Genomic DNA, 18,829 nt, shown 5'->3' with positions numbered 1-18,829 from the left:
ACACCATCATACTTGGTGAACAAGGGTGGTCAAAAAAAGTACTTATATTTTTCAACGTTTTTTTTTTTTAGCTTGGAATATTGAGTGATGAGGTAAAAAAAAAAAAAGTTTCTTCTTCCTTGGTTGGAGACCCTTCCTCCCACCCTTATCCCCTTTTGACCATTGCAAAATAGCTTAGTCCAGGGAAAGGGAAGAAGACAAATGAGTGAAATAATGCCAGAGTTAGTTATTGCCAGGAAAAACACACTCGGACTCAGTTAATTTGTTCTGTTAATGTCAAAGACTGTGATTCCCAATTAACTAATTTTAAGAAGCTATATCTGAAAGTAGTTACATCAGCTCTAGAGTTAATGTATGATGAAGATCAGGATCTTCAATTAAGAGAATAGGGACCCTAAAGAGGTGGTGATGTCTGTTTAAGATCATCTTGTTAAGTAAATACACACGGGATTGGATTTTCAAACAGCGTTTAGCCCCTTCAGAGAAGTTGAGTGGAGGTGAGAGGGGAGGGGACAATCCAGATATTTTGGCAATAGAAAATGTTCCACAAATCACTGATTTGTGTATACTCAACTTACTAATGACAGAAGCATACATACTAGTGAGTCTCTTTGGAATAGAGATGCTTCTCTAGTTCAAGTGGAATTAATTAAAAGAGGCGTGTAGTTTGCAATATTTCCAGCTCCCTCACTGAAAGGCTCCATACACATAAACCAGAACAGCTTGAGCAGCTGAGAAAAGCTGGGCCAAAAATGACTCCACCACCTCTCTCCTTCCACTCCTTTTATATTGGAATGGAAAGATACAATTATATATATATATATGTATGTATATATTAAAAGCAGAACACTCATGGTTTCTGTACAAATGTAAGTGCTTTGATTACCTCTGAATGGGGTTAACATAAAAGTATATATGCTCTTAAAAGTCAAGATCATAACTTGCTAATGAAGTCATGAATTATCCAGAAGAAAACTATGCACGAGCACATGCTGAATGGCAGAATCTCTTGTCTCTAAAAGTTCAGTTATTGCCTTTGTAATATTACAGCCCAACAGGGAGCTGGCGGGACACCTTTTGTGCTGTCTTGTCATGTTATAGGTTTCCAGTTTCAGATACAAAAGGAGAAAGAGCCCTTAAGAAAGTAAAAAACTTGAAAAAAATTCAAACTTCCTTCTCTGAAAGCAAAGGGTTGTTTTCCCAGAGATAATGGATAATGGCATTTCAACTTTCTAAGTTTTTGATAGAGAAAATGGAGGCAAATCACAGCGGAGAAATAGAATATACTAAACAAACAGAATAAGGTAAAGTTTCAACAAGCACTTCTCTCAATTTTTTTCTTTCTCTCGTTCTCTCTTCCTTTCTTTTTCTCCTTCTTTCATTTTTTGAAATCTTAAACCCCATTTCTGGCTTGTATTTGGTAGGATTCCTGCTCTGGCTTTTATTAAAAACAGACTTTATGTGGTCAGAACTCTCCATCTAAAGCTGGATTTCACAGGCATGGGGATCCTGACAGAGTCTTTCTTGCTCTCTCTCAGGTGACTACCCTTCCAGCCCCCTTCCCTGGGATTTCCCTCCCAAAGCGCTGAACCAGCACAGAAACTTGAAGGCTCAGCACAAAACAACCAACTTTCCTCTTTTACCCTGTACTCTCATTTCTGTTTTAAATTTGGGACTGACTCTTTGCACGGCCAGATCAAGTAAAGTCTGTTTCTAACTTGAGAGTATTCTAGAAATTTCAAATAAGGCAATTGTCATCCTATAAATTCCCTAATGCAGTCTCATTGAGCCCTGCTGCCCATGCACCGGCCATCCAGCTTGGGCTACTCATTCTCGTTCAGCTGCCTCGTGCGTGCGAGCTGGAAAATACCAACGGCAGCTCCACCCTACTTAACAAGTCAGTTTAGCATTCAAAAGTTGATTTTTCTGAAGGGTACTGGCAAGCCAGTTCATCTGAAACCCACAGGTAAAGCAGTCAAGCAAGCAGGCAGAACATGCATGTTCATTCCCGAGGACAGGCACTACTAGGTTGCTCTGGTTTCTTCTCATAGCTAGACAGACAAAAGTAGCTCCTGTATGGGACTCCAGCCTTCCCATTCTCAACTCTTCCTCTTCCAATGGCCTCAATACCTTCCTGGTACAATGGCAGACACTTTCCCAGTCAATTTGAGGTTTTCTAAAATAATAAATTGGATCTTGCTTGTAGCAAGACTCAATGCTGAAATTCATGCTTTTTACATGGAAGGGAATTCTTTTGAATACTACAGTGCAGTGGTTCTCACATGGAGAGGAATTTTACTCCCCTAAGGGACATTGGGAGTGTCTACAGATATTTTTAGTGGTCACAGCTGGGGAGTGCAACTGAAATCTAGAGGGTAGAGGCGAGGGATGCTGCTAAACATCTTATAATCCACAGGACAGCTCCCCACAACAAAAACGTCAGTACCGATGAGGTTGAGAAACCCTGGGGTCATGGTCAGGAAAAGGCTCTGGAAGCCGACTGCATGGGATTAAAGTCCAGCTCCACTAGGCACTCGCTGAGCAGCCTTGGGCAACCTGTTTAACCTCACTGCCGCATCTGTAAAATGTGGATAATAACCTATTTGTTATGAGCTTTAAACAAAAAATGTATATACAAAGTTCTTAGGGCAATGCCTAGTAATATTGAGAGCACAATAAATGTTGGCTGTTGCTATTACTATTATTACTGGAAATTTAGCACCATTCCAAATAATTTATAAGCCAAGTCTATTGAATTTAGAGAAAAAAATTGGATTGAGAGTATATATATATCCTCTTTACTTAGGACCAAAATGATAACAGTGGTAACAACTATAGTCTTTACAGTGTATCAAACTTTTTCAAATACCTCATGTCATATGATCTGGAGAACAATCTTATTGAATTCTCCCTGTTTCAGAGAGAATTCAGAGAAAAAGAACTCCCGTCTCAGAGTTAAGTGAGTTACCCAAGACCTTCAGTAACCCAGGTCTTCTGATTGCAAATCTCCTGCTTATTCTTGCTGTACCACCCTCTGTGTACTAGCTTAAGATCCCCCTTCTTCTCTTCATTACACTCAAAAACCTGAAGATCAAAATAAAACGTAAGTGCCACAATCAGTTGGCAAGGTGGCTCAGGCTGCAGGGGTGGGTAGAAGTCACATCTGTTTTCATGGTTCGTCTAAAGTCAGATATTCCTTCGTGGAGTACATAAATATTTTAATTCTCTGAATTGAATTTTAAAAAAAATTATGTATGGGCTAATTTTCTTTCCTCTTTATATTTCTGATTTTGAGGGGGAAAAAACCTTAGTACTTTATACCTTAAAAATCTCTGATTATATTCGTTGTGTATATTTTGACTGCAAGTGTATGAAGGTGAGAGTACAGCTCCAACTATGTATGTTTCTAGGTCCATTATTTATTAGCTGTATTATTTCACAATTAAGCCTGAAAATCCACTTACAATTGTCAACATGTATTATTCAAATGTACAATGATCTATCTTATATACGATTAGTGACTGTATACAACAATCATGCCTATATTAAAATTTCTATGTGTAGTTTTTAAAAAAACAATTGCAGATCGATCAGTCAGATTTATTCAGTCTATATGAAAATTGGTAAAACTCGGTACAAGGATCACATTTCAGAAGGCAGATGGATAAAATTCTCTAAGTCAGTGGTTTTCTAGAATTCTTTTGATAATGGAGAATGCAAGACCTTAGTCCATGGAACTCACATGACCTATAGAACACACAGCTTGCTACAATCCTCCATAACTCTTTTGTTTCATAGTCCTCAAATTCTCCCAATAGCTGCCAAAATGTCATTCATTGGGACCCAGTGTTCTTTAGTCCTATTTAGTTTGTGCCAATTGATAAATGAGAAATTTCAATGATCACAAGTGATTTTTAAATGGCATAACAGGGTTGGCAATTTTCCTATAGTCTCTGTTCATTGTGAAAACTGCAAACACGTACGACAAGATCTTTGCAATTTTCTCTTTCAAATAAATTTTGTCTGTCATTCTATGAGAAGAGAACCAAGCCACACCACCCCCCAAATTTCTGCTCCATGCCTTACCTTGGGACACTGGGTGGGGCCCTCGTGGGCCTAGATGGAACTTGTGGAGGGGCTCCGAAGGCGTCACTGCTGCTGGGGAAAGGAGGTAATGGGCCTGGACGGAATGGGACTGGGGGAGCCCCAGAGTGGGGGCCTGGAGAGGGAATGGCAGGAGCTGGTCCTCGGCCGGATGTGGGCCTTGTGAGGGGAGCACTTAGTGTTGGCCTCCTTTGGGTTGTGGGACTTGGAGGAGGTGACCTGAGGAAAAAGAGAAATCATAGTTTGCTCACTCCTCCTTTCTGTCTGAATTAATCTCTAAAAATGTTTTGTAACTTCCTGCTTTTTAAAAATTATTTTTGGACTGAATAAGTCAGGTTCATGTTATGAACGTCAAAGGTATAAAAGGGTAAACGGAGAAAAGTAAGTTTTCCTCTCCCTACCCCTTCACTCTGTTGAAACAACCATAGAAGTTTCTTGTGCATCTTTTTTAACTGTGTTCTACATTTCTATAAGTATATATTTTCTCTCTATATATAAATTGCTTTTCTGTATATCATAGAACACAGTGTTCTACAACTGCCTTTTTTTTTTTTTTGAGGCAGTCTTGCTCTGTCACCCAGGCTGGAGTGCAGTGGCATGATCTCAGCTCACTGCAACCTCTGACTCCTGAATTCAAGCAATTCTCCTGTCTCAGCCTCCTGAATAGCTGGGATCACAGGTGTGTGCCACCACCCCCAGCTAATTTTTGTATTCTTAGTAGAGACAGTTTTTCACTATGTTGGCCAGTCTGGTCTCAAACTCCTGACATCAGGTGATCCACTTGCCTCAGCCTCCCAAAGTGCTGGGATTACAGGTGTGAGCCACCGTGCCCAGCCTACAACCTCCTTTTTTTTTTTTTTAAGCTTCCCATTAACTGGATTATCTTTTCATTTTAGGACCTAGTAGAACTGTCTTGTTCTTTTTAGTGACTATATAACATTCCATCGTGAGGATGCACTGTGCTGCATTTTGAAGGGAGTTACTATAATCTGATCCTTACTCCTGAATGTAAGTATCTTTTCCTTTTTTTCTGTAGCTCCATCTTGGTTTAGGAAAGCACTCTCAGAAAATATCAGACAAGCGTGGCAGGGCTTGGGGTTGTGGGGCCATCTTCTTACCTGCGAGAGTGTTGTATCCAGGAATCATCCACTGGAGGGGGTGCTGGAGTGGACACGGTGGCCGTGCTGATGTCCCCAATTATCCCAAGGGCTTCTTTTAGGGCTTGATACATTCGTAGCATCTCATCCCGGCGCTGAGCCTGCTCAGCAGATTCCTCCATCAGAGTATTTTGGTCCTCTGAAGAATACAGCTGTGCTAGGAGCTCTGAATTTATGAAATCTTTAACCTGTCAGATCACCACAGAGAAATATAAATGGGAATAAATGAATGACTGAGTGGAAGTAGAAACATGGCTGTGGCAGAGTCTGGACAAAGTCCACCAAAGTCCACCCTGGCAAAAGTGAAGCACCAAGCATCTGTTTACTCTTATTTTGTCTCTATCCCCAGTACTGGTGACAGTAACAGTTTTCCTCTGTCTTCTGACTGTCAACACTGAAGGATGATAGAGATGAGTAGAAGAAGGCCAAACCCGACCATCAGCAGAACAGGGCCTGCTGGCTTTGTGAACATGTCACAGTATTGTCTGGAGCTGTTTGGCTTATAGAAGAGGGAAGGTACTGTGAGGTAAGCAGCAGTATTTTCAACAGAAAACAGTGATGTGAAGAAACCTATGTAATCACACATTTTCCATTCCTTGGCATTCGCAGTCCTTTCCCTAGCTTTTACCAAAATCACTGGAAAATTATTGAGATGCCAAGTTTCAATGTTGTCTCAAAAGTGAAATTAGCACCAGTAAGTGAATATTTATTAAATACAGAATCTTATATAACTATGCAGGTTGATTTATAAACATCTGAAAGAGATGCACTCTGTTTTCCAGAAGTTTACAATACAAGTTAGTTAACAGTGATGAGGACTGACATGAGGTTACATAGTTAGCTAATATATAAAAACAAACTAAAGTAGAACACTGTGTGGGAGTCTCGGGGGAGGGGCATTTTGTTGCAGGATGAAAATGGAGAGGATGAATATGGTGCACAACACTGAGAGTGGGAGTGCCAGCCACTGTATCTCATCAACTCTAAGACACCAGTGATTTTAAGAAACACTTCTATCGTATGTGCCGACTATTAAGACAAAAAAAAAAATACCATCAAACTATGACAGGATGTCAAGATGCCATTGAGTGTAAGATGTACCTTCATTTCAGAAATATTAAATAAACAGAAGTGAATTGGAGAATCAATGAAGTATGGTATATACCAAGTGGCTTCACAAGTTATATGACAATTCTCATCACACACTGAGGAAACATGTATTAGTATTCCAGTTTCATAGCTATAGAAACAAGTTCCGAGAATTTAAGTATCTTGCGCTAGGTCACATAGCATTCAGTTGAATCCAGAATCTTCTGACTTGAAGTCCAGTGCCCGTTCCCTTACCCCATTATCTCACTGTGATTGAGTGCTTAGAAAAGTAAATTTTTGTTTAAGCATCATTTATTTTACAGTGGTGCAGCAATTAACTTAAGCCTAATAAAAATAAACCAGTTTGAATTTTTCAGTTTCTCTGTTACATGAGAAAGCTAACTCTTATCTAGACTCATGAGTATCTTTAAGAAAGGTCAAAGGCAAATATATATTTAATTGTTAAAAAATCAGGCAGATAACAATAGCTGTCGGATGCGCAAAATTTCTAGGATATGGTTAAATTTGTAATTCAGAGATGACAAGAACCTAAAACAGATAGCTTCATTATGTTTTAAAGGCATCAAAACATGTAAATAATTCTGCTAATCAAAAAATTCAGCTAAAGCAAAGGTTTATTGTGGTGAAATAAAGTGTTTTCTGTACATATTTTATAAATCAAGAGTGATTCAAAGGTGAAGTAATCTAATACACAAGATGTATTTAGGAAACCCTCTGGTGGAGTAGAGGTTTATGCACCATAATTGTGGAAGGTAAGTTTGGCCAGGAATCCTGGGGCAGATGTGAAGGCCTTGAATGCCAAGGAAAAGTGTTTGAACTTTATTCACTTGGCAATGAGGGGCCATCGAAAGCTTTTAAGCAAGTAAGTGAAACAATAAAAGAGAGTTTTAGGAAAATTAATCTGGCTAACATTGAAAAAGAATTTGCAAGGGTGGTAGTGAAAATAAAGAAATCTGTTAGAAGGCTATTGTAGATCATTCATAAGATTTTAAAGGTTTCATTTAGTAATAATGCAGTAGTATAAAAAATGGATACATATAATGACATTATAAGGGAATAGTGAACTGGACTTGGTGCTGTTGGGATGTGAAGGGTAAGGAAGAAAGGAACAAAGACACCTCAACCATTGACATTTGGGTGAGTGGGAGAATAGAAAATCAAACATCAGAAAAGAAAGTCAGCTTTAGAGGGAAGGCAGCAAATTTGGCTTTAGGAATATTTCATTCCCTTCCTTAAAGATGCATTCACTTCTAAATGTACTTGCAGGTATGCAGGGAGTCATGGATATTTGCACAAATCTCCCACTGTTGGGTGTGTATATGCACTTGGATGCATGGTGCAATTCAAAACTCAAAACCAGACAATTTTCCTGGCATTGACCATTGGTTGGGTTAAACTCTTTAGAAACTTTACGTATTACTGGAATATCACTTAGAATCTATTAAATACAATTTAAAAGAAGATTCTTTCAAGAATAGATTTAAAGCAGAGCTGAATTAAGAATCAACTGTCAAACCATGAAGTAAAATAAGGGCCTGTTCCAGCATTCTGACCAAAGATGTGCCTTGAATTTTCCACATCAGTTATAACACACTGGAACTTGCCTGCTGTGCAATGCAGTGGATTCGGAGCACAGGCTGTGGATTTCAGTTCTAGTTCTAACAATTACTGTTCTTGGGCAAATAATGCAAACTGTTTGAATCTCAGGTTCCTCATCTGTAAAATAGGGATAAGGGTAGAGCTACCTCAAGTGTTGTGAGGATTAAGGGAAAGAATGAATATAAGTTGTCTAGCATGATGCCTAGCAGACAGTTAGTATCCCTTCCAAAAAATGCTGTGATTTTTACTATCTATAGGCTAAATTGGCATTAGGTACATCGAGACAGGAGAACAACAGATAGCTGTTGCAATAGTACAGGTATCAAGCGACAGCTAAATACACCATATAGGTTAACATTTTATTTTGCATTTAAGCAAAATTTTAGAGAGACTCTTCTCTCCTTCTGCTAACCTAGCTTTTGTGACACTAAAATTGGAGCCTGGAATGAAGGTAGGGGGACTTCCAGGAGTTTCCAGACACTTCAGGGACTTTCTGAGAAGTCTGTATGCCAGTGGTACAAATATTTAAATCAAGAATTCTGCATGACAGTTAGGGGCCAAGTGAATCGCTTTTAGATGATAGCATTTACAAAATACTTCACCGAACATAACAAAGTGATTATACTTAAATTCGAGATTTGAAATAATATTTATGTTTTTAATTATAACACCTTATAACCTATACATCTCTGTATGGTTTGTAAAAGTTCTCACACATGAAACCCCATTCCAGCTCAAACTCTAGGCTAGATAAACAGGCATTACTGCACCATGTCGCTCTGCTCAGTGTAAAGGAATGTGAGGTCATTAAAAACGTTCCACATGTTTTCCTCTCTTACTTTAACCCTTCTCTAGCAACCCATAATATATTTGGATCTTAAACCTTCTTTGCTATGACTGAGACCATTTTAAATCCTTCACAAATAGAAGAGACATTTCTAGGGTTTTCCTACAGTTTCCTACAGGTCAGTTACCAAGGAGACCATTTCCTTAAAATCTCTTTGTTTCTAGAATTGGAGGGTCACAGTATGGAACACAGTGATACCTCTCATTCACATAATACATGTATTAAAATGTAATTGAGAAGTTTAATTTTGTTCAGTTTTGGGGAGGGGGCTTGGTTAGAATTTTGTGATTCTTTGAGATCTCACAGTTCTCTCATATCTACTTAGTCCTCCTTTCCTTTTCCCAGGGATTTAATTCTGCTAAAGACCAAGGAAGTTTTCCTTCTTTAAAAAGTGCTTTGACTCACAAACGTAATGTTAAGCAAAAGAATAACATCCTTTGACTCACAAACGTAATGTTAAGCAAAAGAAGTTAGACACAAAAGGCATATAGTATATTATTGCCAAGTGCAAAAATAGGTAAAACTAATCTATAATTTAAGAAAGAGAAGAGTGTTAGCCTTGGCGGGGAGTGATGATGGGAGGTGGGGGCCGGGAGAGGAGAGCGGGGCTTATGAAGTCCTAGTTGTGCTCTTTTTCTTGAGCAGTATGCTGAATTCCTGGCCGGTGGCAACAAATCAGTGCTTTAAATGCCAGGATAAAGCTCTGGTATTTAAGATGTACTTTCCCCTAAAATAATGAACATTTAAAATAACACTTTACTTCATATGCATTAAAGTTACAGCAAGTTTTGAAACTAGGGCACATGTTACTAATTTTCCACCAAAATGCCAATGGCCAAGGAAAGTAAATGTGGACCTCCAGAGGGGTCCAGGGACGCAGGCTGCAGCACACACTCCAGTGTGAAATGGCTCTATGTTTCAAATTTGGTTTTTTAAAAAAATTCCTAAACGGCCGGGCGCGGTGGCTCAAGCCTGTAATCCCAGCACTTTGGGAGGCCGAGACGGGTGGATCACGAGGTCAGGAGATCGAGACCATCCTGGCTAACATGGTGAAACCCCGTCTCTACTAAAAAATACAAAAAACTAGCCGGGCGAGGTGGCGGCGCCTGTAGTCCCAGCTACTTGGGAGGCTGAGGCAGGAGAATTGTGTGAACCCGGGAGGCGGAGCTTGCAGTGAGCTGAGATCTGCCCACTGCACTCCAGCCTGGGCGACAGAGCGAGACTCCGTCTCAAAAAAAAAAAAAAATTCCTAAAAACGTTTACATTCTCTTTTGTATTATCTGGGTTTGTTTAAATATGAGAAAGATTTAAAACATTGTTTCTCATCTTCAAACAAATCCCAATTAAATCTTCGAGTAAAATTAACCCTCTGGGAAAATAAGTCATGCATACCCTGTGGGGGTAGGAGTCCTCTAGTTGGAGAGGACTGACTTAGAGTTTCCTAACCCTGTCACGCACATTATCCAATGTTCAAATGGTGAGAACATCAGACTCTGAGTGAGAAGACCTGGATTTCAGTCTGGACTCTGCCACCCCCAGCTGTGTGATCTTGGGCAAGTCAACATCTCAGAACCTCAATTTCTTCATTTATAAGCTATGGAAAATAATGGATATCCAACATGTGGTTGGCTGACAGGTTCAAACAGAATTATGTGCCACTTCGCCACACCAAACACGTTTTTAGAATCAAGCTGGACGCACTTCATTCTTTGATGGAGAACTTCTGGTGGGGTGAGCTACAGAGAAGAGGCCATCCAAATGGGCTTACCATGGGGTGTTATGTGTGTGTTAGCTTTAAAGTCCTGAGCAAAACTCTGCCGCCTTGACTGTAGCCTGTCCAGAACAACCGTCTGTCATAAACTTGCTATTTCTTTGTGCTGCTATTACCTGGTATGTTTAAGTAACGAAACAGCTGCTGCATTTCAATAGACAAAGGCTTACAGTATGTCTGAGGCAAGGCATTTATTGCTAGGCTTTAAACTTCTTAAACAATTCCATATGGAGACTTGAGTGGCAGAACACTTAATGTAAACTTTCAAAGGAAACTGCCCACCAAATTCTGAACTTTATGAACGTTGGCTGAAACATATTCTTTTTCAGAAGGCCGAAACATATTCTTTTTCATTCCCATTTCAAAGAGGAAAGGCCAGAACACCGCTTTTGATAGACCAGGAAGAAATAGAGGACCCTGTTTTAGGCATTTATTGATTCTGGAGGAACAATTAACTTTTTGATCCAAACTCATTTAAAGATGCAGCAGGGTTAAGTGAATGGAATTTAGAATTAGGAGTGAAAAGACTAGTTTTCTAGTTGTGATTTTATTATTAGTTCTTTCATTTGAAGATCTCTTCGCTTTGAATCAAATTTAAAAATCTAGATGACACAGTGCTGGGTGTTCACTGTTTCAGTTTCCATGGACTCAACAGGTCACATATGGAATGAAGAAAATAGGCTTGAGCATTCTGTACAATAAGATGCCACGAGAATATGACTACATTAATAAAAGAGATATATATTTTTATATATAGAATTATACATATATAATTTTAAAATATATGTATTATATGTAAAACTCTACCTTGTTATATATAAGTTTAAAAAGCACATAAAATAATACCCAAGAAAAGCAGTCATTCTAGATATGTAAAACTAATTTCTGGTAGATACAAAAAGTTAAATTTCAAACAAAGATAGCCACAATTTCATAAGAATTCAGCACTGCATGATACTTTCACCTTCTCCACATTCCTATTAGTTTCTGCTTCAAGATTTGACCTTGGAGATCAGATCTTAATTGAAGTCTCCTTTCTCACGACTCTTATGTGAGGTCTCTCTCAAGACAACTATCAGAACTTTACCTCTGAGGATAATATCCTGTAGGTGGAGGTTTAGTCATTTGATTAAAGCAAGAAAACACACCAGTGAAGAGTGAGGGAAGGAAACTACCCCTGCATTTCTTTCTTTCTTTCTTTGTGTGTGTGTGTGTGTGTGTGTGTGTGTGTATATGTGTGTGTGCATGTGTGTATGTTTTTCCTGAGAAGGTGAAAGTAGGATAGATTTGCAAGAGGGTTTTTTTTTTTTCCTTTTAGCTAATTCGTGTCAAGCTACTCCTCATAGCTATAGGCAGGAAGTGCTATTTCCTGTGCTGATGATTTAATATAGTGCAGAGCAAAGCACTGTTTGAACTGATGGCAGCACTAATGACTCTCGGTGAAACAGTGAAAAGATAAATGATCCTTAATCAGGAAAATGTTTAAATAAACAAGTGCCTGGATATACCACAGCAAAACAACCTGAATTCATTTAAGTAAATGAAGAAGATACTTTTAAAAATACACAGACTGTTTAATACTTCATATCTTTCTAAATGTTTTATAGTCACTTTTATTATAATCTCTGATGATTCTGTGAGGTATCTCAATGTAGTTTTAGAAGAGACTGACTTCAACTCAAAGGGGCAAAATGATTTGCCTCAGGTTACACAGTAAGCCATTGGTCAAGCTTAAGAATGCAATTCATAGTTTGCACATTTCTAATTTATTGCTTACCTGTTGCTGATTCTTCAAAGCATTCAGCTAACCTTGTTTGAATAAACACGTGTATGAAAATAGTGTTAAAAATAAGATTGTTCACAGGAATGCTTGGGGTTTCTTACAGTCAAGGAATGCAGAGATCATGGACAATGAATGGACTGTCGTATTTAGTAATAAAATTTTGAAATGAACCAAGAAATATAAATAAGGGCTATTTACAGTTCTTAAATAGGCAGTCATATTACTTTCTTACAATTATATTTTTCACAGTACTTTCATATGTACCATCTTCTGGAACAATTCCCTAAGTCAGATACACTTACTACAATTAGTATTTTACATATGGAGGAAACAGACACACGAAAGAAATTCACCTTAGGTCAACAGAGCTTGTAGCAGAACCAGGTTTAGAACCCAGGTTTCTCCTAAATTCTACTTTGGGGCTCTGTTTACTACTTTGCCATCAATTTTAATTTCTTACAAGCAATGCTCATGATTTATCATTGGATTATATAAAAAGATGTCCTTAGAAGATAACTAGGAATAAAATTATTGGTGTCTCACTTGTCAAGATTCAGAAAAGCCCCCTATAAAACACCTCATTATAACCTATCTTATCTAAAAGACTATTTCTCAAATAACTTGTGGTATTATTTGTACTGTAAAAAGTGAACTACCAAAAGAACTAAATCAAACATAATTTAAGTATCCTACTCTGACTACCATAAATAACCTTGAAAAGGTTATTTAGACCCATTGGTGGCTAGTCAAGCAGGATACTTTCAGATTTGAGGTTATAGCATCTTACCTTAGAAAAATAAAATTCTCTGACTTTTTAATCCAAGGGCATAAAGCAAGAACCCCTTTCCCAGGTTAAAATAGCATTCCATAGATTTTAGAAGCTGAAAATAATCATATTAACATGTTTTATACATGTGTGTGCACATGCATGCACACACACGGGCATAGGAACAAATATATCCTTTGCCTTTAATTTCAAAGTCTAGGAGCCAGGGCATCTGGTTTCATTGCTGATTTTGCAATTAATTTACACGATGCCCAGGATTATGGTGTTTTTGTTCTGCTTTACTGTGAGCAAACTCATACTCTTCTAGAAGACAGCCAGTGGGGAATACCTCAGTCCTATAGCTAGAAGTTTTAAGTTTTCTTCCCTAAGTTCTCTTTCATTGGTCAGTCACATATCAAGTGTAAAGGAAAATGATGAATCTGGGTAATAGTATTCCAACTATCCAGAAACTACACAAAGAAACTGAAGATAATATATGCAACTTCCACACTCAGATGGGTTAGAAGTTAAATGGAGGTAGTTTATAATCACTTACGTTATTGATCATAAGGTGCATTATTGTTTTTGGAATTAGATCTCGGATACATTTGTTGATAATGGACATGTAGGAGTCTACGAGGTTGCGAATGGTCTCCACTTGCCTCTCCAATTGTGGGTCCATGGAAAAGTTTTCTGCTTGGCCATTCTCATCATTTTCAGCCTAAAAGAAAAGAAACAAACCATGGATTATCTCGTATTCATTCAGAAGAAAATAAATGTCAGATGTTATCAGATGATCAACTTCTGATTAGCATACTTGGAGTTTACATCAGTAGATGGTAACATTTTTATCTTATCATGCATCCACTGGTTCTGAAAGGAGATGGGGGAACCTGCAGTTATTACTCAATTTTTAGCTTGCCACATTCTAAGGAAAGCAAGTAAGTATTCTAATTCTGAATGAATGTTGAGATGAATAACCAAATAAACAGTGTACCTAACAACATACCTCCAGAGAACAATCTAATCTTAAGCCATTTGCAAGCTGGCCAAAGAACTGAATCCAAACATACGATGCAAATGTAAACCTCTGAGAGGAGTCTCCAGGGATTCTATAGATTAGAAATAACCTTGGCATTGTTCTGGCACTTCTAGGTCTGCTCTGGGATGGATCAACATTTGGATCCGCCCACATTCAAAGCTAAATTTTGTCGGGCTGGCCTGAAGCCAAAATAAGAGATATAGAAGATAATTTATTCTTCCATGCACTTGCTGGAATTTGTTATGTAAGTTCATGCTTCTGTCATCACTACTAAAGACTGGCTCCATTGTGAAAAACTTACAATTATAACTTCCAACTTGTTATTCTTTGAATAAAACAGAACACATCTATACACAAAGAATTTATTTGTGCAACATGAGAAAAGCATCTGTTTTCTATACTATGAGACTTGACTTAATTAATGGTGGCTTATCCACCAGAGGCTGAGCTGGAATGGCATCTTCATCATTAAGGGCTGACCTATTGGCTTGGCATTGAAATCAATTTAGAACAAATGGTCTCCATTTCAAGTCAGCTTGAACCACCTAAGCCCCAGAACATGACACAGGTATTATTGCTAGTGGTCTGGCTACTTTCTAGCATTTGGAAAGATTTAATTATGAATGTAAAATGGGGAAATAATTTATTGCTTCCATGTAGACATGAAGTACTTTTCTTTGGAAATGTACATACTTTGATCTACCAGGTTTTCAATCATCCAATCAGTTCTAGGCATAGCACTGTGCTAAATAGCTTAACTGGATATTAAATGACAAGCCTTTCCTTTGAATCAATATGCTTCTGTGAAAAGCATATTGATGGGCCACAAAATCAACAATAATGATAGAATTGGTTCTAATCATTTATATAGGCTTCTCTCACTCAGAAATATCTATTGTTCTAAAAAACACATTAAAATAATGCATGCTCAACTCATTTCCCAGTCCTGAGAGCATGACCTCATGATTTGGGACAACAGTATAAGGACATTTCTGAGGCTCCTGTGCATTTTAGGGCCTCCAGGAAAGCCTACTTGTAAGAAACCACAGACCAGAGAAATTCCAAGTTGAGGAGATAGGAGTTACTACAACTTGATGATAATGAGGATGATAAAGTGATTAGGAATATATATATATATATATATATATATATATATATGTATATATCAATGAGAACAGACGATGACCTACAGCTTTCTGAAGAAAACATCTTCTATATAAAGAAATACAAGCCTCCATTAGGAATACAACACGATTCCATTTGTCTCTCTGATCTAAAACATTCTTGGATTTTAGATTTTGCCATTGTGTTTAGCAGTCGCAGGTAATGGCATTTCAGCATAAACCTATTACCACTTCCCAGGAACATTTATTGAGCAAATATTGTATTCCAGGTACTGTGCTATGTACTTTATGTAGATTTGTACCACAACCAACCCATATAAGAATATATTCAAGCTCTGAGAACTGAAATTTGTTCAATAAATGTTAGATAAATATTCTTTTAAGTCAATTTTTTCCTTAGGTATTAAGAAACCAGAACATAGAGTTTCTAGAAAAATTCCTTAAAGTACTGATATTTATAAAAAATAAATGATTGAGTCAAAGGAGAAAAGCAGAATAAATAACATGTTAAATTCACCTCTAGGAATATGAAACACCAAGAAAATTATATTACCACCCACATTTTCATATAGAAACACTAAATTTCCCCATTTTACAGCTTTCTTAACATTTAGCCATGCTTCACTTTTTTGCATATCAAAATAAGCAAAAGCCACTGACTTTCACTTTTTGAAACCAGATGCAATTAGAAAACAAAGTGTCAGAGTGAATAGAGAACTCTGGTTTAATTCTTAGCATTAAAAAAATTAGAGGCTTTAGTAAATAATCAGTAAAACAATTTGAAATTCTTCTTAGCTTTTGGAAATACTTGCAGACATGTAGTGACATGCAAATCTTAACAATTCTGATAATACAGTGGACATGATGGGGAGTCACAGAGTTCAGAATGCAAATTTGATTTCTTTCCTCATTTTAGAAAGAAAGAAAGAAACAGTAAACTGCCTCTTCTACCAGTGTCTAAGATGAATGGGAAAAATGCATATGAATAGCATTTTTCTTTTACATGAGTAATTGCAGAGAGAAAACACTCCCTTTTCTCTAATCCCGGTTCTAACCAAATCCTCCATTGTGCTCTTTTCCGTATGTATATTGTGTATGACTATATTTTTTCTTTGTTTAAATTATAGGATTGCAATAAGGTTCTTTGCAGTTGAAGCACTGAAGTGACAGCTGTTTATCATTATCCTCATCAAGGGAATGTAAAATAAAAATAGTAATTTGTCTCTGATCTTTGAGGCAAAAAAGAATGGTCTGCAAACATTTAACCTTTTATGTGCAGGTTCAATGATGCTGTTTACAAAACGTGAATAATACTGTAGAAACCAGCTTGTTTCTAAAAAATACAATAGACAGCCCTTCCTATTGCAGTTTTTAAAAACAGCTATTGAGAAATCTAATTCAATTTAACCAATAAAAACACCAGCATTGTAAATGTGAAGACATTTATAAAAATTACCATATCTTTCTTTCTCACGAAATTATTCACATAGTATTTAAGAAACAGGCTGTTATATAAAGTTTTAGATTATTTAAAATGTACTTTTATCACTACTATTTTTTTTTTTAGAGACAGAGTCTTGTTCTGTCATCCAGGCTGAAGTGCAGTGGCGTGATCATAGCTGACTGCAGCCTCGAACCCCTGAACTCAAGGGATCCTCCCACATAACTGTAACTACATGCCACGCCCAGCTAATTTTGCTTTTTTTTTTTTTTTTTAAGAGATGGGGTTTTGTTATGTTTCCCAAGCTCATCTCCAATTCCTGGCTTTAAGCAATGGTCCTACCTCAGCCTCCCAAGTAGCTGAAAATTTTAATTTAAAAGCTTTCTTTTAAAGGTTTACTACTTTAACAGGTGAGGGAATGAAAGTGTTGAATCAGAAATAATTCTCACCATACCTTGGGGCATCTATTATAGAAGCACTGGGCTTGACTGGAATGTCTTTCAGGTGTTTTGTTTTTGTCTTTTCCCTTTCCTTAAATCTCTTATTTAATCATGTCATAGACTTATTTGAAGACTTTTTCTTAGTAAATCAGGTCATCACTAGGAAAACACTGTTACCATGGTAACGTACCTTTGAATTTTTCCAACCCTACATTATCAAGAATGGTTTCACTGAAAACCTCTCTCCACCGCCAATCATTCACTTCGAATTTGATGAGGCTGGAAGGGTATGGTTAAGATAGTGTTGATGCTCACTCCACCACAAAAAGTGATCTACAAATACTGTGAGATAAAACATGTGTTTCCAAAAGCTACCGGGATGACCAAATATAGTCCTATGAGAAATGCCTTATAGACATAAAACAATTGTACTGTTGATCGTGATGAAGGCTCTTTTTGACTCAGAGCGATTCCTTTGCTGCTGTTAATTCCATAACACCATCATCATAATGTTTACATACTCAAATAATGAAATACTATAATCACAAGAAAAACCCCAGTGGTTTCATTTGTAAGAAGATAACACCTAAAGATTAGGGGGAAAATGACACAAGAGTAATTTATATTTTAGGAATTCTACTTTCATCACCTAAAAACTTGTAACTGTAAAGAAATTTTAAATTATTTTATCCTTTATACTATTTGTTTAACAGGCATTTTTAAAGCTCATTCATTTTAGCATCAGGGTATTAAGGGATTATAAGATCTATGCAATATAGAACTAGGTCTGGTTACAAAGATTGAAACATGGACAAAGGTATGAAACAAAAATCACATATATTGTAAAGCAAAAATCTGTCAATTGTTTTGTTCCTCAAAATCATTTACATGGATGAGTATAGATATACTATATCAAAGTTAATAAAGTCCTAGAGAAAGCAGGGGCAATAAAATTCAACTAATATGAAAGCAGCATGGGCAGTCATAATAAACTATATAGCAAAATAGTAGCATAGGTATGCAGTTGATCTTATTTACCTTTTCTTTATATTATGAGGCAGAAAATCAAAGTTCAATTTAAATACAATTATACTTGCTTCACATGTAAAAACTTCTTAGTAAAAAATAATGCAATGCATTAAAGCAACCAAAAAAACCACACACACTGTAAAATTCTGTGAATAGAATCATTTCTTTCTGGAGTACAGAATTAAAACGAAGCCATTAAAAGAGCAGCTATCATCAGGGGTTTTAAACTTCCCTGAGGTTCACTGAATACTGTAGCTGATAAAGCTGTCACCTACATCCAACTACAGAACTCCCAAAAGGCCTGAAGATAACTTTTTCAACTACTCCTACACATGAATTACTGAGTGCACCTTCTCAGACATTCCTAGGGCCCAAGAACCTTAGTAGATGATCAAGATTAAAAAAAGACCTGAAGACTGTTTAGGAAATTTAAGTTAATTTTTGTTAAAAGGAAAGATGAAAGCAAAATCAGAAGAAATTTGCTAGGTTGGGCTGTTGCAAATTTCTTGTTTCCAATATTCAAAAATAGAACATAAGTGATAATAGCACCAGACCAGCTGAGTCCCCATACAGACAATACGTACATGTCCCAAAGTTGGGGAGCTACTTCCAAAGT

The 18,829-nt window shown here is 37.2% G+C and overlaps 1 protein-coding gene across 8 annotated transcripts in view; it reads right to left on the bottom strand.

Moving 5' to 3' along the window:
- The window catches only part of DNM3 (dynamin 3), a 589,217-nt gene that overhangs the window by 25,710 nt on the left and 544,678 nt on the right, over positions 1 to 18,829 (bottom strand). For all 8 annotated transcript variants that reach the window (XM_033200233.1, XM_033200237.1, XM_033200230.1 and 5 more), the window contains 3 exons: positions 13,694 to 13,858; positions 5,223 to 5,449; positions 4,087 to 4,323 (listed from right to left, as the gene is read on the bottom strand). In XM_033200233.1, the coding sequence (XP_033056124.1) occupies positions 4,087 to 4,323; positions 5,223 to 5,449; positions 13,694 to 13,858 (629 nt within the window). The remainder of the gene's footprint in view (positions 1 to 4,086; positions 4,324 to 5,222; positions 5,450 to 13,693; positions 13,859 to 18,829) is intronic.

Source organism: Trachypithecus francoisi, unplaced genomic scaffold (genome assembly GCF_009764315.1).
Source record: "Trachypithecus francoisi isolate TF-2019V2 unplaced genomic scaffold, Tfra_2.0 Lachesis_group5, whole genome shotgun sequence".
Classification (NCBI taxonomy): Eukaryota; Metazoa; Chordata; class Mammalia; order Primates; family Cercopithecidae; genus Trachypithecus; species Trachypithecus francoisi.
The sequence above is the reverse complement of the archived record's forward strand: the minus strand, read 5'-3'. Positions and strand labels throughout refer to the sequence as shown.